At 37.8% G+C, this 24,120-nt stretch overlaps 1 protein-coding gene across 1 annotated transcript in view; it reads right to left on the minus strand.

Annotated features, from left to right (window-relative positions):
• BCAT1 (branched chain amino acid transaminase 1) overlaps positions 1 to 24,120 on the minus strand; it is a 111,608-nt gene that overhangs the window by 34,987 nt on the left and 52,501 nt on the right. Inside the window, exons 3-5 of the mRNA XM_049885163.1 lie at positions 18,903 to 19,103; positions 14,292 to 14,402; positions 11,687 to 11,806 (exon numbers count right to left, since the gene is read on the minus strand). Of these exons, the coding sequence (XP_049741120.1) occupies positions 11,687 to 11,806; positions 14,292 to 14,402; positions 18,903 to 19,103 (432 nt within the window). The remainder of the gene's footprint in view (positions 1 to 11,686; positions 11,807 to 14,291; positions 14,403 to 18,902; positions 19,104 to 24,120) is intronic.

Raw genomic sequence — 24,120 nt, forward strand, 5'->3', positions numbered from 1 at the left:
AGTGTAATGATACCTTCATTTCAGGGATGCTTTGAAGCTTAATATTTTATATCTTTTTATGGGCCCTTGTAATGAGGAATAAAGAGAAGCTTCCCAATATAATTTAGAGAAAACAATATTCAGGACACAGTCAATAACTTTTACAGCGTTACGGATTGAATTGTGTCCTCCCAAAATACCTGTTAGAATCCTAACCCCTATACCTGCAGATGTAATCCCATTTGGAAACAAGGTTTTCTTTGTAATGTTAATGAGGCCACATCTGTATGGGGCGTGTCTTAAACCTAACCAATTTTGAGATCTATAAAAAGAGCAGATGAAACAAGCCAGCACACTCCGGAACCCAGGAATGCTGGGGCTACAGAAGCTGAAAGACACAAGGATCTCCCCCAGAGCTCACAGCCTTCCCCCTGAAGCTGGTGCCCTGAATTCAGACTCCTAGAAGAAGCCCTGGTGGTGCAATGGTTAAGCACTCAGCTGTAAATCGAACGGTCAGAGGTTTGAACCCACCAGCCACTCCACTGGAGAAAAGACCTGCAGATCTGCTCCCATAAAGTCAGTACTGGTATTTCTGTTATGCAGCATTAGAAAACTAAGAAACTTAGCTTCTAAGTTTCTAAATAAAATAGGTTGTTTGGAAAACTGGTAACGTTTTATTAGGTATCACACTGATGCCTAGGTCTTTTTTTTTTTTAATCTCTGAACTCATGTATTTTATACAACATGCACTATACTAAAAAAAATAATAATAACCTAACATCTGGGACATTTTTTCAGAGACATTTCATCTTAGTCATTTACTTCTTTTCCCTGATTTTAAATGAGGTAAACTTGCATTTATTCCACTAGGTGGTAGTATAGAGAGCATAGACAGCAAACAGGAATAATTCTATGCATTAAAGCTATTTCTAGAAAAACATCTCAACAAACCTTTAAGTAATATTTTTATTTTTAGCAAGCAGGTAAATTACAGACTAGAATTTTTCAATGCTGAGAGAAAAATCCATATATGTGTACTAACATTTTATTTTCTGAAATTTAGCAAGGTTAGCAAGGTCAGTTCATGCTTTACAGGGGCTTCAAGTACTGGTATTGATCACAGGTTAGTCAACTTCATCCTCAAATGATTATTTATGTTGTCTTTTCACAAAAAGAACTCTTTGAGTTCACTAAAAATGGTCACACTGCTTCAAGATTAAGAATACATAAAATGCAACTATATCCATCAGGAAGGAAGCTTAGTGACTGGCTCTGCTTCCACCCTCGGGAACCATTATTTATTCCTTTGTTTTAATTCTCTCTTCTAGCCTGGAAAGCCATTTAAATTCTGTACTGCTGCGATGGTTAAGAGTAGTTTATTATCTGTTAATCAACTGGCAGGGGACAAAATTCTGTGATGACAAGGTCAGGCTTCTGATCAAATAAGGCAATAGTCACATAAATAGAGAAAAATGGAAGATAACAGCTGGTAAGTTACATAAGTCAGTTTCAGTAAGTCTTATTTTCTTATGGTCAATTTGATTGATTTTATAGTTGCTATCTTGTCTATTTGTTTCTTGGATTATTTAAACACACAGAATTGGGGGGGAATCTATGAAAAATGAGGGGCGTAAAATCTCAGTTGCTAAGTATGTAATTCTCAAGGAACCACATTGATTTCGAAGTTGAAGTTCTGATGTGTTAAAAAATAAATGGACTCTCACATCTTGCAAATAACAGATGCATATATAAGGGTACCCTCGGCAGTTCGAATCCGCCAGGCACTTCTTAGAAACTCAATGGGGCAGTTCTACTCCATCCTATAGTCGCTATGAGTCGGAATCGACTCGAGGGCACTGGGTTTTTGGGCTTATAGATGTATATTCTATGTATATTTTATACATAATGATAAGGCACTCTAGTAGGATAGAAAATAAAAGGCCACGTCAAAGTGAAAATTACCTCTTCTTTCTGAGTCAGCTGTAAAATTATAGAAAAGCAGGACTTCAGAGGTTATCTGAATAATGGTAGAAAAAGAGCTCAGATAAGAGAGCTGAGAAAGTACTATTAGTCCCTGTTTAGGCTTGGAAGGCAGGAAAAGGCTGAGAATAATTCTGCCTAGGCAAGGCAAATAAGTGACATAGAAATAGGATAATTGGAAATAATGGAACATTTTCCAGAAACAGTGGCCTGATCTTTATTCCTGTTGGTTCTCTGAAAAGATTAAATAAGGGGGGTAATGATACAGAATATTGGAATGAGAGGTGCTACAAAGGGTGCGAAGAGGAGAGCAATCCATGCATGACCTTGAGTGCTTTGAGGATCACAAGGGGGAGGAACACCAGTTCATGAGGTGGTTAACCAAAACCACTGCCGTTGAGTCGATTCCGACTCATAGCGACCCTATAGGACAGAGTAGAACTGCCCCATAGAGTTATGTAGAGGTGGTTATGTAGGAAAAATTGGGACGGCTAGTGAAAGACTGGGTCCCTGTGTGCACAAATGGTTAAGTGATCAACTACTAGCTGAAAGGTTGGTGGTTCAAAGCCACCCAGGGGTGCTTCAGAAGACAGGTCTGGCAATCTGCTTCCAAAAGGTCACAGCCATGAAAACCCTATGGAGCAGTTCTACTCGGCACACATGCAGTTGCTGTGAGTCAGATCAACAATGGCAACTAACAGTAACAGTGAAAGATTAAAAATAATAACAACCCTCAATATTTATACACTGTTTTTTGGCTACCAAGACATTATACTTTCATTATCTCAAACAACCCAGGAAGTTATATAATTCCTGCTTTTAAATTGTGGAAACTGAGGCTCAAAACAAATGAATTGCTCAACATTTCAGCTCTTAAACTCAAAACTTTCTACTCTTAATCCAGAGCTTTTTTTCACTATTCCAAAGATTTTTCATATGTAAAGGGAGTGATAATGATAACTAGTACAAGGACTAAATTAGACAATACGTGAAAAGCATCCATGCATTCCAGGCATTCGACAAATAGCAACTGCTATTATCATCTTTATAAATAATAATTGATAATAGTAACAGTGGTAAATCAGTCCATATTTAGTGCTAGGAATGCCAATATGCAAAGCATAAAGATTATAGACTGTAGAAGTACAGTCAACACTCAATGTTGGAACTGTAGAGAATGAGCATTTGGAAAATATGCAAGGATTATTATACTATGTGAGAAATACAAGTTGGTAAGTTTGAAATCAGTGTGTGGGACAAAGGATTTAACTTTACCCAAAGAATTTGGTCTTTGTCCTTGGTTTCTGAAATACAACCTCTAAAACTTTGGAATTTCCCCAGTGATTGAAGGATTTTTGATGAGCCATCCAGCCCACACCTGAAGGTTTATGCTGATGAGGTGACTCAGGTGAGGGCTGGCCATACCAGAAAAACCACCTCCTGGTATCAGTGGACCTGGGGGAGGGGAGGCAGGATTGCATCATTCATGTCTACTTAATGAGGTCCCAATAAAGGCTCTGGGCATGGAAGTTCCATGAGCTTCCTGATTGATAAAATATATCAATGCACATTGGACGTAGCATGTTCCTTTGTGGGACACAGAAGCTCTGCATCAGGAATGCTGCCAAACCTCACCCTACGCCTCTCTTCATTTGTACCCTTCTTACTATAATAAACCTGTAATTATAAGTGTTTTCCTGAGTTCTGTGAGTCATTCTAGCAAATTATTATACCCAAGGGAGTAATGGGAGCCAGCAGGTCAGAAGTGAGGGTGTCCTGGTGACTCCAAGCTTGCAGCTGGTGTCTAAGGTCTTAGGTAGACCTGGTAGTCTGGATGACTGTGCTCTTTAACTTGTGAGGTCTGACCCAGCTTGGATGACTAGGGTCAGAGAAAAAGTGCTACATGTGGAATGGAAGCAAACAGAAGTAGAACAGAGGGGGCAGAATTGACAATAAATTAATTTGGATTGATCAACACATTTGTTGCCAGAGAAGTGGGGATTTAATTTTTCCCCGCACAATCTTAAATATAAATTTCACCACGGATTATTAAACAAGTGGTCAAGAATACTTGATGGGGAAGTACTTAGGAGGTGCCAGAATAAGTCACTTGGGAAAGCCATTCTTCATTTTTCTTTTCTCAAATGATTCTACAGCAAAGATTAGCAAACTTCAGCCTATTGCCTATTTCTTTAAGAAAGTATTACTGGCACACACTCATTGACTTATGTGTTGTCTATGGCTGCTTTGTGTTACAGAGGCAGAGCTGGGTATTTGTATGGCCTGCAGAGCCAAAAATATTTACTATCTGTCCTCAACATAATTTATCTAAAGAGAATAAAAATCAAAAGCAAAATGAGTTTCTTAATCAGAATGGATAAAATAAGCCTGACAATATTACTGTTGTTAAGGACATGAAGCAAATGGAATTTTCACATGCTGATTTATTCCTATACACCTTGATTTCATACTTTCAGACATGAGAACTGTTGAGAGAATAAATTTTTGCTATTTTAAACCACTCAATTTGTCCTAATTTGTTTTAGCAGCCCTAGGAAACTAATACACACAGTGAGTAACACACAGTAGATGTTGTGGCATAGAGGTTAAGAGCACCAGCTCTGGAGTCACACTGCCTACTTTTAAATCCTGGTGGTATCATCTTTGGCAATTATTTTGCCTCTTTGGGCCTTAGCATCCTCATCTCTAAAATAATGCTAGTAGCACCTACCTCACAGGGATATTGTCACAGTTGCCGTATTACATGAAAAGCACACAACACAGCTTAGGAAAGTGTCATAATGTCAGGTGATGATGATGGACTGGATGACTGTATGTCATCGAAGGAAGCCAGTACTACCCTGAAGAGTAGCAGTACGTTCTTGGGGGTGGAAAAGTAAGATGGGCTTAGGGCATCTTGCTGGGAACAATAAGTCTTTCAGTAGTCCCCTGGGGTGTATATTTTCAGGCTGTTCATTGCATCATTGTATGAGGTAGCACCAAATCGAAACTCCATTAGAGGAAGCAGGGCAAAACATGGTCGATGCTGAGTATGGAGAACAATGCAGCAGTTAGAAGCAACAGATTAGAAAGACACAGAAAAGTGGATAGAAATGAAAAGCATGGTGCTGAGGGAAAAAGGTAAGAAACAGAATGAGATCACGGGAACTGTTATGAATGTAAATTGAAATATATGTGTAACATAAAGATTTCACGAGATGATAAAATGAAAAGAAAGATATGTCTATAGAATTTGTATGTCCTTAAGCTTCCTGTGAAGTGACTCAGAAATCAAGAAGTGGACCATTTGGAGCTGACAAATCTGATCTCCAGCTGTGCTCCTCCCCACTCACAAAATGGCAGGAGAATTGTAAAATGTGAGCACTAATAGATTTCTAATGAAGTTGAGAATAGGGAAACTGCTTCTGTGAGATCTTTAAAACATTTTCTGCATTATTCAGATTGCATTCTGTGTACCTGAGGTGGGTTTTAACCAAAAGCAGGACCGCTTCTCTGGTTGAGCTCAATTCCAGAAATTTATTTAGGGCCAATCCAAATGTAGAAGTGTGAAGTTAGTTGAATCTGAGGAATTAATTAAATTCTGGATCAGCCAATGTCAGTCTGTCTTTGAGTACAGCTGAAAATTCAAATCTCCTTGCTGATCTGTGGACAGCCTGGGACTCTTCAAGGGGGCTGGGTGGACTAATCCCTGAAAGTCTGCAGAGGTAGAAAAATCCTAATACCAGACTCCACCCTTTTCAATGACACTATTCTTAGCCCTGATATATATTAGTATTGTCTCACTCTTCCACTTCTCTAAGGAAGTAAGATGATGGACTTCATCAACATTTAAAACTTTTGTTCACCAAAAGACTATCAGCAAAGCGAAGAAAAAACCTACAAATTGGGAGAAGCTTTTGGGGAACAATGTAGCCGATAGGGTTTAATATCCAGAATATGTAAAACAATTCCTACAACTTAACAAGAAGACCAACAACCCAAACAAAAAAATGGGCAAAGGATTTGAACAGACATTTCTCCAAAAATTTACAAATGACCAATAAGCACATGAAAAGAGGCTCAATGTCATTAAGGAAATACAAATCAAACCACAATGAGATACTACCTCATACCCAGTAAGATCGCTATAATTAGAAGAAAGAAAGAGAAGAATGTAACAGGTGTTGGTGAAGACATCAAGAAATTGAAATTGTACACTGCTGGTGGAAATGTAAAAATGGTGTAATTACTGTGGAAAACAGTTTGGTAGTTCCTCAAAAAGTTAAACACAAAGTTACCAGCAATTCCACTCCTAGGTATATAACCAAAAGAATTGAAAGCAGGAACACAAACAGTTACTTATATACCAGTGATCATTGTCACACTATTCACAATAACCAAAAGGTGGAAAAAATCTAAATACCCATCAACAGATCAATAGATAAACAAAACATGGTATATCCACGCAATAAAATATTACAAAGCTATAAGGAGAATAAAGTCCTGATACATGTTACAATAGAGAAAAACCTTGAAAACATTGTTCAAGTTGCTGCTGATCTAGTTGTTGTAGTTAGGTGCCATCAAGTTGGTTCTGACTCATAGTCACCCTATGTGCAACAGAACCAAACACTGCCTGGTCCTGAACCATCCTCATAATCGTTGCTATGCTTGAGCCCATCATTGCAGCCACCCTGTCAATCCATCTCGTTGACTGTCTTCCTCTTTTCCTCTGACTCTCTACCTAGCATGATATCCTTCTCCAGGGACTGGTCCCTCATGATAACGTGTCCAAAATATGTGATGCTAAGTCACGCCATCCTTGCTTCTATAAAGCATTCCAGTTGTACTTCTTCCTAGACAAATTTGTTATTCTTTTGCCAGTCCATGGTATATTCAATATTCTTCGCCAAAATCATAATGCAAAAACGTCAATTCTTCGGTTTTCCTCATTCATTGTCCAGTTTTAGCATGCTTATGAGAGGACTGAAAACACTATGTCTTGGGTTAGGCCCACCTTAGTCTTCAAGGTGACGTCTTTGCTTTTCAATGCTTTAAAGAGGTCTTTTGCAGATTTGCTCTATGCAATGTAACTTTAATTTCTTGACTGCTGCTTCCATGGGCGTTGATTGTGGATCCAAGTAAATGAAATCCTTGACGCTTTCAATCTTTTCTCCATTTATCATGATGTTGCTTATTGGTTCAGTTGAGAGGATTTGTTTTTTTTTAATGTTGAGGTGTAATCCATACTGAAGGCTGCAGTCTTTGATCTTCATTGGTAAGTACTTCAAGTTCTCTTCACTTTCAGCAAGCAAGGTTGTGTCATCTGCATAATGCAAGTTGTTAATGAGCCTTCCTACAATCCTGATGCCCCGTTCTTCTTCATATAGTCCAGCTTCTTGGATTATTTCCTCAGCATACAGATTGACTAAGTATGGTGAAAGGGTACAACCCTGATGCACACCTTTGCTGACTTTAAGCTACACAGTATCCCACTCTTGATCTATGTACAGGTTCCTCATGAGCACAATTAAGTGCTCTGAAATTTCCATTCTTTGCAACATTACCCATAATTTGTTATGCTCCACACAGGCAAGTGCCTTTGCATAGTCAATAAAACACAGGCAAACATTTTTCTGGTATTCCCTGCTTTCAGCCAATATCCATCTGACATAAGTAATGATATCCCTCGTTCCACGTTGTGATGGTTAAGAATTGTGGGTCTACTTGGCTGGGCCATGATTCTCAGTGTTTTGGCAGTCATATGATGTTGTGGTCACTTCCCTGTTGAGATTTGATATGTGATCACCCCCATGATGGGATCTGCTGTGAGCAGCCAATTGGTTGAAGCGAGTTTTCTTGGGCATGCGGCCTGCACTGAGTGTGGGTGGACATTCTGGTAAGGCTCAGGGGCTTTTGCTTGTTCTGGATCCTGTAGCTGGCTCCTGTTCATCTGACCTCTGATTCTTGGGACTAGAGCTAGCAGCTTACCTATGATCTTGTCTGCCAATCTTGTGATTCGTCAGTCTTCACAGTCTGTGAGCAACAGTCCTGCTCTCCAACCTGCCAATCTTGGGCTCGCCAGCCCGAGGTTACACGAATCAGGAGAAGCCTCTATGCAGACCCATGGACTTGGGATGTAACAGCCTCTCCTTGATACAAATCTCTCTATATGTTTATATGCTTTACTGATTTTGCTTCTCTAGAGAACCCAGCCTAAGACACACATCCTCTTCTGAATCTGGCTTGAATTTCCGGCTGTCCCCCATTGACGTACTGTTGTAATAGTTTTTGAATTGTCTTTAGCAAAATTTTACTTGCATGTGATATTAATGATACTGTTCAATGATTTCTGCCTTCTATCAGGTTATCTTTCCTCCAAATTTATTCGCACAGATGAGTGTGCGCTTCCAGCATTGCATCTGTTTGTTGAAACATTTCAACTGGTATTCTATCAAAAAGATGGGTCAAGTAGATGACTTAAAATCAGCAAAACCCAGCTTTTTGGGTGATTGGTTGGATTGTTAGGTATTCAGTACTGAACCTGACAGTCATATATAATTTTAGATTCTTGTCTTGTAAAATAAAAGTTTAGTAATCATTCATGCAAATGTTCTTTATTTAAATATAATTTCAGGTTTAATCTTAGTTTCTGATCAATAAGTAATCAGCAATATTTTGAAGCATTCCTGATTTTAGTTTCTCTTTAAGGTTTTTTAACCTATAACTAAATACTTCAGGAGATATTGATTAAAATGATCTTGAAATTCCTTTTTAGCATGAAGACTCTTCTTGTAATGCAAATGATTTTACCCTCTAATTTTAACTTTTCACATGAGGTTTAGGTATTAATGTTTAGCATTTTGTTTAATAATGTAAACTCTACAGAGATTTTTTTTCCATATGGATCTGCTGAGGCCCAATACAAACCTACTGTATAAACAATCTATACGTAAATTGAGTACCATATCAGGGAATAAAGACTAGGCACGTGCAACAAACTGTGGTTATATCACTTAATAAATTGTCGCAACACGTAGTTACTCATTCAAAGAAGTCAACATACCCCTTGGATATAGGACCCAGCTAACAGATAATATAACCATGAAAAGAATATGAAAGAAAAAGGTGCATATCAGCCAGCAAGCAGGAGACCAGACCAAAAAAGAAAGAAATCAGACAATTGATGCAGACATGAACTTGCAATTATTCTGTGAAGGCAGTAACATGAGAGAAGCTATCACAACACCAAGTAACATTAAAAAGACAGGCAAAAGCTAGTCATTCCTGATGAAATAATCAGAGTGAACCGTAAGTCACTAAACCCAGTCCTCCAGCCAGTGCTTCACATATTAAATGCAGTCACCATGAAAAGCGATGCATGATAATTATCAAAATGAACTGAACATCTGTGTGATGTATGAGTATTTAAATCCATACAGTTATTGTATATGCTTATTTCTGAATTACAGGTGATTGTTTTTTCTGTCTATACCAATAATTAGAAAATTCTAGTCCATACAAATGTATCAACCAAATATAAATATTATTCACCCACCAAATGGTATTAGTTGTTTCTTTCCATTTCTATCTCACTACTTAGGAAGTAGATTTTTTTTTTAAATTATTGATTCTAAGGTCCAAAGCATGTTCATGTATGCTAGTTGACAGAACGTAGTGGAAGAGAACTATGTGGCAAGGCTTTTAAACATTGAGGTTCTTGAATTTGAGTGTGCTTCAGAATTGCCAGTTGTCATGGATTGAATTGTGTCCTCCAAAAGAAACATGGAAGTCCTAATCTTTTTACCTGTAATGATCTTGTTGGAAAAAGGGATTTGCTTTTGTTATATTAATGAGGTCATAGCAAAGTAGGCTGGGTCCTAAACCTAAGCCCTTCTGAATGGTGTCTTAAAAAAGAGAATAAACACACAGACATGCACAGTGGGAAAAGACCACGTGAGGATACGTTCATAAGCAGAGTACTGCTGACAGCAGAGAGGCCCACAGGAAGAACTGACACGGCTAAGACCCTGATTTGAATTTCTAGCTAAAACTGAGAAAATAAATACAGAAAATGAGAACTACCAAGTGAGAGGATTATTATGACTAAGGGCTGGACTAAAAGATTAAAGATCTTGTCTAACTCTAGATTATAAGATTCAGAAAAAAATATTTGACAAAATCCTACATTCATTCATGACAATTCTCAACAAACTAGGAATGAAACAATCGGGTATCTTAAGCTGGGAAAGCACCTCAGGATCACTGAAAGGTAGTGCTTTGAGGTTAGTAACAATGTTTCAACAAATTGAAAAACAAACAAACAAACAAACCAGAATGCTCCTTAGAAGCAAGGACGGTGAGACTATGTCTCACATACTTCAGACATGTTATCAGGAGGGTTCAGTCCCTGGAGAATGACATCATGCTTGGTAAAGTAAAGGGTCAGGGAAAAAGAGGAAGACCCTCGACAAGATGGACTGACACAGTGGCTGCAACAATGGGCTCAAGCATGATTGTGAGGATGGCACAGGACTAGGCAGTGTTTCTGTCTGCTGTACATAGGGTTGCTATAAGTAAGAACCAGCTCAACAGCACCTAATAACAATATCATAAAGTTAAAAGGTAATAATAATATTAAAAAAAAAAAAAACTTTAAGGAGATAGATTATTTTAAACTGTCCCAATTCTTTAAAACTCATTAGGGAGACAAATGATTCATGAAATTCATTACCTAGTTCTTAATGGTCTTTCAAAGGCACCAAAGGACCACTTAGGAGGTATTTATTCTTATGGCCCTATTTCTCTGCTTTTTGCATTCATACAACCTAGTAGAGAACCTAATAACCACATAGTGACCTATAGAAAACAGGATGGCTAGACTATTGCAATAGAGCTCTACCTCACTCTCCCTATTCCTAAAGATCTCATACCCCCCCCCTTTCATCTGCCACTCACACTCAATCTCCACCCATCAGTTATCCCTCAATATCACCCACTCTTCATAAGGTCACAGCTGCCTAGCAGAGAAAGGAGACAAGCGACAGTCTTCATATAACACACTCACCCACTCAAATAGCCTTAGTCTCTCCAGGCGCTTAAAAGTTCATGCCTTCTTTTTGCACAGGTGTCCAATCAATAGACTGTGACTTACCAGGAGATCTTCAGGCCATCTTGTTTAAGGCTCCCATTCCAGCTTTTCAACTTCCTTCCCTAACTCCTACTTTGAACTTTTATTTTCAGCAGTTTCTATCATCACCCACCCTTTACTCCCACTTCTTACCAAATAATCCCGAGACCTCAGGAAAATAAAAGTACCAGCTCTTCCTCCCTCAATTTTCAGAACCATTACTACTTCTATCAAGAAGAAGTGCTGCCTGGAAGGGACAATAGTCCCTTAGGAAATAATTTCCTAAGACACTAGTAACTTAGGAAATAATGGTTAGTCTTGATCAGGGGAAGGCAAACAGCCTTGCTCATTCAATTTTGTACAGTCTATGGCTGCTTTTGCACTAGAGAGACCATATAGCCCACAAAACCTAAAATATTTACTATCTGGTCCTTTACAGAAAGTGTGTGCTGAACTCTAATTCTGATAATCAGCAGAAAGGAGTTATTAATGATGCTATTGGGGGCTACTTCAAACTACATGCCAGAAGTTTTACTCAAGAATAAATAATGATAACTTGCCCACCAAACTACCCGAAAACAGGAAGTCAGTTTGTACCTCAGTCCCGATGAATGTAGGACGAATATATAGGCTAGCAGATGTTGAATAGGGGACCCAATCCTGATCCAACTGCAAAAGTTGTTGAATACACTCTAAAAGCTCTTCTCTGTCAAATACCTGAAAAATGGAAAACATAATGAATGATGAAATTTTTTCAGATAAGCAATAAGAATAAAAAACGATCCTTGTGAATGCTTAACCTTTTTTTTTTTTAAGGCAATATTAGTAAAAAAAAATAAGAATTTTTTGTATCTGCGATGGTTTTCACTAAAAAATGTGCTAGGATATAGCAATGCAAATAGACATGTGCACACCAATGTTCATCGCAGCACTATTCACAACAATCAAAAGGTGGAAACAACCTACATGTCCACCAACATATAAATGAATAAACAAATTATGTTACATACATACAATGAAATATTATTCAGCCATAAAAAGGAATGAGGCACTGATACATGATACAACATGGATGAACCTTAAAAACATTATACTGAGTGAAATGAGTCAATCACAAAAGGTCAAATACTCTATGATCTCACTTATATGAAATACCTAGAATAGGCAATGTATAGAGACCAAAGTTTAATAGTGGTTACCAGGGGTGGGAGGGAGAAGGAAAGGGTGAGTCATTGTTTAGAAAACAGGGAGTTATACACTGAATTATATATGTGAAAATGTTGAATTGGCAAATGTTATGTTACATATATTTTTACAACAACAAAAAAATATGCCAGGACAATGGATTACCCACATGGAAAAGATAAGAAATTGGATTCCCACCTCTTATCATATATAAAGATCAGTTGTATTTGGATTAAATACTTAAGTGTGACAAAACATTATGATCTTTATAAGAAAGTACAAAATATCTTCATGTCCTTAAGGTAGGAGAAGATTTCTTAAATAAGAGACAAAGCATGTAATTCCCAAAGAGAATAAATAAATAAATAAAGACATAATTGCCAAAAAGAAAAACTGGTAAAATTTGACTATTTAAAACTTCTATTTAAAGACTCTGTTCTTCAAAAGATATAAGAAGCAACGAATTGGGGAAAGGTATTTGTAGCCTATAGCCAACAAACGATCATAGCCAGAATACACAAAGATACCCAGAAAAATCAGTGAAAAAGGGACAGATAACCCAATAGGAAAATGGGCAAAAGCAAATGAGTTTATTAGTAAGGAATAAAAAAAAAGTTTTTCATACACTAGATGGGTGATAGTTTATAAAACAGTTTAAGTCATTTTCATTCATATGAAATTCATATGACAGACCAGAAAAACATACTTTAAGAAATGTAATGAATTATCTAAGATAGAAATGAGCTGGGTACAAGTAAGAGACTGGTTAACAACAATCACGGTGTAGTAATGCTAGAGAAATTGGGATTGCCAAACATAAAGGCCTATCATCACCCTGCATCACTTGCTTGGGTCTCTGGGACTGCTGTCTAGAGGCAAGATTTAGTGGAAACAAGTAGGAATCAAAAAACCTGCATTCAATTTCCAGCCCTGTCACTTCACCCTGTGTGACCTTGGGCAAGTCATTTAACCTCTGGACTTTAGCTTTCGTCTCTGTACAGGGATGCTATGAAAATTTACAATAAACAACTTTTTGACAATGGCTCACTGCTATGATAAAATAGCCAAGGAATGTAAAACTACTTTACACTGCAGCAGAGCTCACATCCAGTATGTGTTCATTCCTTTTCCTCTGGTCTCATTTTAAAGTTTTCAGCAGGCATCTGTCTGTGACGGGTAGAAGAGTGAAAGTAGGATCTAGTCTAAAGGACTTACCCTCCTTTCCCTTCTGTTACCATATGTTACCTCTGAAGGAGGTAAGTGAAGCCTGCATTACAAAAATAGGCAGAGGAAGGAAAAGGCTGGCTAAAAAGGAAAAGTTACTTGTTTCTACCTATCCTCAGGCTTCCGCAATGCTGAGCTTCAGCTAGGTTCCTGGACGTTAAATATACAGAATACATAAAAGAAGGAAAAGACTTCTTCAGCTCAGAAAGACAGCCTAAGTCATGGTTCAGTGACTGGAACAGGTAACCTCTTGCCTAAACGTGAACTACAGGGTCTAAATCTAATTCCCTATATAATGAATTCTGTTCCATGATGAACAGTACTATAGCCAGGATCCAATGACCATGAGAAACCATTTTAATATCTGTTTTTTAGAAAACTTTGGATAAAATACCAAAATAATTAGTCAAATTGCTATATACTTGTTATTGTCAAATTAGGCAAAATATCCCCAAAATATCTGTGGTATATACCATACTTTTCATTTTTAATATTATAATTCCATGTGGTCTTTAAATTACATTTGTTTTAGTTTACATTTTTTCCTAATCCTGTTATCTACCACATACATATTAATCCCCCAGAGACGCTCATAAAGAATGTACATGTATATATAGTGGAATTACTAAATGCTACTTGTTACTAATTACAAAGTAGACCAGAAACAACTCCAATGTTCATTTGGTTTGTACTGAATGTTAATCTAAGTATTCAGAATTGATTTGCTTGGTATAAGCTCAGGGTGATCCATTACATTAAAAGAAACACAAAAGAAATTCCAAAACTTACATACCGGCAAAGTTGCCCTCAGAGCAGATCGGTACATTCTATCCATATTGAGATTTGGTCGAAAGAGTCGAATTTTATTATCTACTCCCCGAAATGCTTTCAATCCTTCAAACAACTGAAGAAAAAGAGAAATAAATCTTAGAGGAATAACTAAATAAAAATAATCCATGTTCAAGAGTTGACTTTTCTATGGGTGCCCATTTCCTTTGTCGCATAAAGCTATTGGCTCAAATTGACCTCAAAAACTGACCTCACACCAGTTGCCATTGAGTAGACTCCGACTCATGGTAATCCCATGTGTCAGAGTGGAACTGTTGTGCTCCATGGCATTTTCAGTGTCAGATTTTTTTTTTCCCCAGATGTAGTTCACCAGGTCTTTCTTCCAAGACTGTCTGGGTAGACTCAAATCTCCAAACTTTCGCTTAGTAGTCAAGTGTGTTAAACATTTGCACTACCCGGGGACTCTGATCTCAAGTATTGTTCCATGCCCTTGAGTCTGTGGAGCCACTGGGTATGTTTGAACTGTCAACCTTACAGTTAGTAGCTGAGCACTTAACAATTGCACCACAACGGTGACTTCTGACCTCAACTCTCTCCTGTTGCCATTGAGTAGATTCTGACTCTTAGCGACCCCACAGGACAGAGTACAACTGCCCCACAGGGTTTCCAAGGAGCGGCTAGTAGATTCCAACTGCTGAACTTCCCGCTGGCAGCTGAGCTCTTAACCACCACGCCACAAGGGCTCCCTGACCTTGACCTTTTTTAAAAAAAAAAAAAAAAAATTTAGACATCCCTAAATCTAGGAACACCAACAGTTGGCAGAACTGATTATGGTAACCAGGATTAAAAAGAAATCCTTTTATTACCAGAATTTAGTGAAAATTCAGTTTTCCTTTGCTTAGCAGGAGTGAGATTGCTAAATAACACATCAGTGAAGGCGAGAAGACAACATCTCAAATCTTGCAACATGTAGGATGGAGTAGAACCACCCCATAAGGTTTCCAAGGAGCGGCTGGTGGATTCCAACTGCTGACCTTTTGGTTAACAGCTGTAGCACTTAACCACTGTGCAACCAGGGCTCCGAATGTCTGGACAGTGGAGAATAAAACCAAAGACCCTGCTGCAGCCTCACCTCCAAAAAAAAGTTACCTATGCATCCTTTCATTTAATCTGGCCCATTCAAACTCTGAACATTAGATAATCTAGATAAGACCAGAACTGGTCATCAAAATCATAGAAACCAGGCAGCTCAGTACTAGGTTAGGGCTAATTCTATGTCACTGTCCTCAAACCAAGTGGACACAAACCCCAGACACATCACTGAGCAGGGGTGTGAAAAGATTTTGAATTAAGTATATGCCAACAAGTACAGGGAAAAAAGAAAAATCAATCACATTAGTGGGAAATTTTAACACAGGCTCCCTCAGGAACTGATAGAACAAACGAGCTAAAAATTAGGAAAGATATGGAAGATTTGAACAACAGGAACAATGACCTTACCCAATGAGCATACAGAACCCTGCACATGCCACCCGCTGAACATACATTCTTTTCACATGTTTTCTAACCACAAGATAAGCCAGGGATCAATATGAAAAACATAACTAGACAACATTCACATTTTGGAAAATAAGAAACCCATTAATTCATATACCATATAAGTCAATGAAGAAATTATAAGAGCAAGTAGATAATAATATGAACTGAATGATAATGAAAAGTAGAACTTTTAGAGAGATTTATAGCCTTTGATGAGAAATAAGAAATATAAATCATATATTTCAATTTAAAAAAATCTATATTTTCCAAAAGAATTAGAAGAGTGATATTACTTTAAATTATGGCAAATCTTTAATGTTTGTTTTTATAGAAGACAACTGGATACTCATACCTGCTCCTGCATTCAATGTCTCACAATGTTGTTTTGCTTAAAGTATACAAGGAAAGCCCAATCTCACAAAGAATGTAGTTGAAAAACGGAGACTTATTTTTTTACAGCTTTTTCAGGTAATTGCGGCTATTTTTCTTTGACACTACAGCAAAATATGACAAGTGGTAGTCACCTAAAGGTTGGCTGCAATGTGAAATAGGAAACTACTTCAATGAAGTTTCCATTGGTGTATGTTATTAGTCAGAGTTCAACCAGAGAAACAGAATCGGTAGGAGATAGTACATAACATTAATGAATTTATTACAAGGATTGGCTAACACAATTGTGGGTTGGCAGCCAGTCCAAAGTTGAGCAAGGTAGGCAGTGAAGAAAAGGAAAATCGCAAGCAGGCTAGAGGTCCTTGGTGGTGAGCTGAAACTTGCCCAAATGCGCCAGTGAGGAAAAGAAACAGAGGGGAAGAAAGTGCAATCTGCAGACCCAGCTGCCATTTGGAGTCTCTAACTCAGGAAACCCTGGTGGCATTGTGGTTAAGTGCTATGGCTGCTAACCATAGGGTCAGCAGTTCAAATCTGCCAGGCGCTCCTTGGAAACTCTATGGGGCAGTTCTACTCTGTCCTATAAGGTCGCTATGAGTCGGAATCAACTCAACGGCACTGGGTTTGGTTCCTTGGTTTTTAACTTAGCTCAGGGAAATCCTAAGGTTAGACTCACTCAAGATAATCTGCCTTTTGATTTTACTTTAAACCAACTGATTAGGAATTGGAATCACATCTGCAAAATTCCTTTACAGTAGCACCTCCATCACTGTTTGAATAGCTCAGAGAAGGTATGTGTAGGCAACAAAATGGCCGCTGCCTCCCTTCCATACTCCACCTCTCAGAAGAAAATATTCTTTGTAGCCCATTCTTACTGGAAACAGAATAAAAACAGAAATCTGGTTCAGGCTAGTTCAGTCTAGGTCAGACTAGCCAAACTGAACCATCAAAAAGCCATCACACTCTATTTTGCACTTTGAAGGACTCTTTTACCTATATAAAAATTTGTAATGTCATGCAGTGGTCATTGGAAAATATTGGTTCACTGAGTTATGCAGATTTTCCTAACGTTAACGCCTTCTTTATACATTAAAAAAATGATGACAAAAAAAAAAACCTGTTGATATCATAACTAAACATCAGAAAACTATTCAGTATTGAAAAGTTGTCAAGCTTACGGTAGTGGATACAAATTTTCCAAAATTCTATTTTCACTTGAAAGCTAGAATTTTGTCATTGGCAATGTTAATTGCTCTCTCATTACGTACCAGGTGTGATTCCATAGGCATAAATTAATTACTGTATTTCATCCTTACAATAACAACATGAGATAGGTATTTTTATAAAGAAATTGAAGCATAAAATGATTAAACACATTTCCCAAGTCATATTGCTCCCTGTTGTTGTTAGTTGCCATCAAGTTGATTCTGACTCATGGTGAATCCATGTGTGTCAGAGTAGAACTGCGCTCCACAGGGTTTTCAAAGGCTGTGACCTTTCAGAAACAGATCACCAGGCTTGTCTTCAGAGGGGCCTGTTGGTGAGTTTGAACCACTAACCTTTCGATTAGTAGCCAAATGCTTAACCATTGTACCACCCAGGGAGCCTAAAGATCTCCCTAGGGAGCTAAAAAAAGACAAGATTTGAACCCTAGAAATGTGACTCAGGCCTGATTGTTGAACCATCTGCTTTCTCACTTAAGAAAGCTAAATGAGATGGCCCATGTAAGGTACTTAGTACAGTGTGCACCACAGGAATTTAATAAACAATGGTAGTTGTTGTTTTATCATTATCATTATGAATATTTATGATTACTATCTTTTAAACTCTTAATAGGGAGGCCACTGTTTATTTCCAGCACCCCTAATATTCTGGGAAAGATGTCCGACATATTAAAAAAGAGTAAAATAAAATGGGGGTCGAGGGAATAGGGAGTATATTATGCATCAGGCTGTGTATCTTGAGAAGTATGAGGGAAAGAATTCTTCTTTAAATATTTTATGCTTGTAATTATTTCAATTCATGCCCAGAAGAGTACATTTAATTACATAGCCCTTAATATGTATAACTACACATTATTGCTGATCATAAAAACATGCAGTTAGCATTAAAATCTAATATTATACTGAATGACCCCATCTCAATCATTAGAAGATCTGAGAAGAGAGGTGACTTAGTAAAATATTAACAGTACTGACTTTTGATTGCTAATTTTCTACGAACTGTTCTTATTTGCTCTAAGTGACTTTCTTTAATTGACATTATAGAAAATTCAAGATTATCTGAAAAATTAGATTTATCCTCAATCCATCTTTCTATAGGAAAAAATTTTAAGACATTTATGATTTCCTCTAAGAAGCCCTGATGGCACAAACACTCGGTTGCTAACTGAAAGGTTGGCAGTTTGAACCCACCCAAGCAGCTCCACGGGAGAAAGACATGGCCATCTGTTTCTGTAAAGCTGACAGACAAGAAAACCCTACAGGGAAGTTCTATTCTGTCACATGGGGCCACTATGGGTCAAAATTGACTCAACTGCACCTAAAAACAATGACAATATGATTTCCTCTAATAAAAATGATAAAGCCCATACTGCCCAACAGCTATTTTAGCAGGTGGGAGCTGCTTAGCACCCACAGTGAAGTATAATAAACATATAACCATCACCATTCCATTCCCACATACTTACTTCTACGGCATAGTGGAGCGCTGATGAACCAGGATGCAATGAGAGGTTTTGAAAAGGTTTGATATGCGGTCGTTCCCATCCAAACTCTGAGGACCATTCCACTGTCAACATATGATCCGTGAAGACAGTTCCAAAAACTAGACTATTTGGGTCTGGTTTTTCTTTTAAAATGGTGGCTGGTGTGATTATTAGATCTTTAGCCTGGGGAAGAAAAATCAGGATCATTAACAAAAAGGAACTGAACATTCACTGGCTGGATGACCAAACCAACAAACAAACCCATTGCCATCAAATGTATCCCAACTCATAGCGACCCTAAAGGACAGGGTAGAGCTGCCCCATAGAACTTTCAAGAGGGTAAAAAGCCAAAATCTAAAGTCACTGACTATTAAATACCAAAATCACTTGGCAACTAATTCAAATATTTAACAACATAATGTGAACCAAACAAGTCATGTCTGCATTCAGAATGTGGTCTGTTATTTGAAGTCTCTGCAATGCACATTGCCCATAAGTATATTAGAACCAAAACTGAGTGACATTAAAAATTGGGACAAAATAGTAGATGTGGTAAAATGATGCAAAAAGGAGCACACAACCCTTCCATCACCAGATTCAAGGTTAGCATTTGGGAAAGAAGGGGTGACTTCTATAACTAAAGCAGCAACACCCACAATGTCTTGTTAAACTAAATGTCATTAAGAACTAAACCTTTACCTGACAGCGATTAGTGCTCCAATCCACAACCAAAAGATTCTGTCATAAACCTTCAAAACCTACAGGGTACGCTGTAGGAGACCAGGGACCGAGGGGAGGGGAAAACGCAGAGTTATTGCTTAATGGCTACTGAGTTTCTGTTTGTGGGTGAATAAAACGTTTTAGAAATAGAGTGTTGATGGCTGCACAACATTACGAATGCGATAAATGTCACAGAATTGTACATTTAAAAATGGTTAAAACGGAAATTTTAATGTTATATATATTTTACCACACACATGCACACACACACAGACAAACCCTATGGGTACACTGTAGGAGAATAAGCCCAATGAAGTAAATGTTTTCTTCGTTGAATACAGAGATGTTGAGAATCAGCACTAAGATACAGCCCTCTGTTTTGTGCTGAGGAAACAGTGAACTAAGGACATTTTAGTCAAAGAAAGAGTAATAGGAAACAAATTCACACAGCAGCATTCCACTAACTGTCCATAGAGCCAGGTTGCCTATTAAAAATAACCAACTACACAGACAATACACCACTAACTTACAATAGCTGTAAAATGCTGACAAAAACCACAGGAGAAGGAGCTTTTTAACAAATTTAAAAACAATATTATACAGGGACTGTTTCAACCTGTTATCAGGATGTAAGGAATATCAAACTGCACTTCTTTCAATGCACAAAAATAATTACTTCCTCTGAATCAAACACAGAGCTTCAATTTACATCATTAGCTCTTATTATTCCATAAAAATAATCTAATTACTTTCATTGCCTTACAGTTGCCTAGTCATTTGATATATCTTAAATGAAGATCAGTTTTATTTTTAGAATAAAATCAGGCTGAAAGCTGTGTTTTTAATCAACCGGAAAACTCACATCATCATGAAGCACAGGGCAGTAAGGACAACTTACTGCTGTCATTTTTAGGCTAATCTACTAATGCTGCTTTGGAATATGCCAGTAAAACGCCATATTTTGGGGGGGGGGGGGGGAATTACTTCTATCATTATTTAACCCAAATAAATAAGTGAACTTAAAACCATTTACTAAGTAAGAGAAAATTCTATTGAAAGGGGAATATTCCAGTAAATCGTTTTGATGTTTGGGTCCCATTTCTTTCCCTTTATCCTCTTATCCTCTAAACTAAGGCTCTGGTAAATTTTGCCCATGGACCAAATGCAGCCTAAAAGCCTGTTTTTTGTTTTGTTTTGTTTTTAATTTATTTATTGAGCTTTCTTTAGGTGAAAGTTTACAAATCAAGTATCTCATACAAAAAGCCATACACACCCCACCGAGCACTCCCAGCTGCCCTCCCCTTAATAAGACAGCACATTCCCTGTATTCCCCGTGTCCATTCAACCAGCTCTGGTCCCCTTCTTCCTTCTCATCTTTCCACCAGACAGGAGTCGTCACCTGCATAGCCTCATGTGTCTACTTGAGCCACGAAATTCACTTCTCACCAGCATCATTGTCTGTCTCATAGTCCAGGCCAATCCCTGTCTGTAGAGTTGGTTTTGCAAATGGTTCCAATCTTGGGCTATCAAAGGGTCCAGGGACCATGACCGTCAGGGTCCCTCTGGTCTCAGTCAGACCATTAAGCCTGGTCTTTTTACAAGAATTTAAGAACTGCATCCCACTGTTCTCCTGCTCCATCAGGGAGTCTCTGCTGTGTTCCCTGTCAGGGTAGTGATCAATGGTAGCCGGGCACCATCTCGTTCTTCCAGTCTCAGGCTGATGGAGTATCCAGTTTATGTGGCCCTTTCTGTCTCTTGGGCTCATATTTACCTTGTATCTTTAGTGTTCTTCATTCTCCTTTGCTCTAGGTGGGTTGAGACCAATTTATGCATCTTATGTGGTTGCTTGTTAGCATTTAAGACCCCAGATGCCTCTCATCAAAGTGGAATATAGAATGTTTTCTTAATACATTTTGTTATGCCAATTGACCTAGGTGTCCCCTGAAACCATGGTCCCCAGACCCCCGTCCCTGCTCCTCTGGCCTTTGAAGTGTTTGGTCGTATTCAGGAAACTTCTTTGCTTTTGGTTTAGACCAATTGTACTGACTATCCCTGTTACGTGTTGCCCTTCCCTTCACCTAAAAAATTTTTTTGTCTACTATCTGGTTAGTGAATATCCCTCTCCTTGCCTCTCCACCCTCATAACCACCAAAGAATATTCTCTTCTGCATTTAAACTTTATTTAGAGTTCTTATAATAGTGGTCTTACACAATATTTGTCCTTTGGCAGTTGACTAATATCACTCAGCATAATGCCTTCCAGATTCCTCCATGTTATAAAATGTTTCACAGATTCATCATTGTTCTTAATTGTTGTGTAGTATCCCACTGTGTGAATATACCATAATTTATTTATCCATTCATCCATTGACGGGCACCTTGGTTGCTTCCAATGTTTTGCTATTGTAAACAGTGCTGCAATTAACATAGGTGTCCATATATACATTCGTGTAAAGGCTCTTATTTCTCTAGGATATATTCCAAGGAGTAGAATTACTGGATCGTATGATAGTTCTATTTCTAGCTTTTTAAGGAAGCAACAAATCGATTTCCAAAGTGGCTGTACCATTTTATATTCCCACCAGCAGTGTATAAATGTTCCAGTCTCTCCACAACCTCTCCAACATTTATTATTTTGTGTTTTTTGGATTAATGCCAGCCTTGTTGGTGTGAGACAGAATCTCATTGTAGTTTAGATTTGCATTTCTCTAATAACTAATGATCGTGAGCATTTCCTCATATATCTGTCAGCAGCCTGAATGTCTTCTTTGGTAAAGTGCCTGTTCATATCCTTTGCCCGTCTTTTAATTGGGTTGTCTTTTTGTTGTTGAGTTTTTGCAGTATCATGCAGATTTTAGAGATCAGATGCTGATCAGAAATGCCATAGCTAAAAACTTTTTCCCAATCTGTAGGTAATCTTTTTACTCTTTTGGTGAAGTCTTTTGATGAGCATAGGTGTTTGACTTTTAGGAGCTCCCAGCTATCTAATTTCTCTTCTGGTATTTGCACATTGTTAGTAATGATTTATATACTGTTTATACCATGTATTAGGGCTCCCAGCATTGTCCCTATTTTTTCTTCCATGATCTTTATTGTTTTATATTTAGATTTTATATATATATATATTTTTTGATCCATTTTGAGTTAGTTTTTGTGCATGGTGTGAGGTATGGGTCTTACTTCTATTTCTTACAGATGGATATCCAGTTATGCAGGCATCGTTTGTTAAAGAGACTGTCTTTTCCCCATTTAACAGACTTTGGGCTTTTGTCAAATATCAGTTGCTCATATATGGATGGATTTATGTCTGGATTCTCAATTCTGTTCCTTGGGTCTATGTATCAGTTGTTGTACCAGTACCAGGCTGTTTTGACTACGGCAGTGGTATAACAGGTTCTAAAATCAGGTAGAGTGAGCCCTCCCGCTTTATTCTTCTTTTTCAGTAATGCTTTACTTATCTGGGGCCTTTTCCCTTCCATATGAAGTTTGTGATTTGTTTCTCCATCTCATTAAAAAATGTCATTGGTATTTGGATCAGGATTGCATTGTATTTATAGATCACTTTTGGTAAAATTGACATATTTACAATGTTAAGTCTTCCTATCCACGAGCAAGATATGTTTTTCTGCTTATGTAGGTCTTTTTTAGTATTTTATCTTCTTAGGGGCTATTGTAAATGGTATTGATTTGGTGATTTCCTCTTTGAAGTTCTCTTTGTTGGTGTAGAGGAATCCAACCGATTTATATATGTTTATGTTGTATCCTGATACTCTGCTGAACTCCTCTATTAGTTTCAGTAATTTCCTTGAGGATTCTTTAGGTTTTTCTGTGTATAAGGTCATGTCATCTGCATACAGAGATAACTTTACTTCTTCTTTGCCAATTTGGATGCCCTTTATTTCTTTATCTAGCCTAATAGCTCTGGCTAGGACTGCCAGCACAATGTTGAAGAAGAGTGGTGATAAAGGGCATCCTTGTCTGGTTCCCAGTCTCAAGGGGAATGCTTTCAGACTCTCTCCAATTAGGATGATGTTAGCTGTTGGCTTTGTATAAATGCCCTTTGTTATGTTGAGGAATTTTCCTTCTATTCCTATTTTGCTGAGTTTTTATCATGAATGGGTGTTGGACTTTGTCAAATGCCTTTTCTGCATCAATTGATAAGATCATGTGGTTCTTGTCTTTTGTTTGATTTATGTGATGGATTACATCGATTTTTTTTCTAATGTTGAACTATCCCTGCATACCTGGTATGAATCCCTCTTGGTCACGGTGAATTATGTTGTTGAATTCTATTGGCTAGAATTTTGTTGAGGATTTTTGTGTCTAAGTTCATGAGGGATATAGGTCTGTAATTTTCTTTTTTTGTGGTGTCTTTACCTGGTTTTGGTATCAGGGTTATGCTGGCTTCATAGAATGAGTTTGGGAGTATTCCATCCTTTTCTATGTTCTGAAATACCTTTAGTAGTAGTGGTGTTAACTG

Source organism: Elephas maximus, chromosome 4 (genome assembly GCF_024166365.1).
Source record: "Elephas maximus indicus isolate mEleMax1 chromosome 4, mEleMax1 primary haplotype, whole genome shotgun sequence".
In the NCBI taxonomy this organism is placed as follows: Eukaryota; Metazoa; Chordata; class Mammalia; order Proboscidea; family Elephantidae; genus Elephas; species Elephas maximus.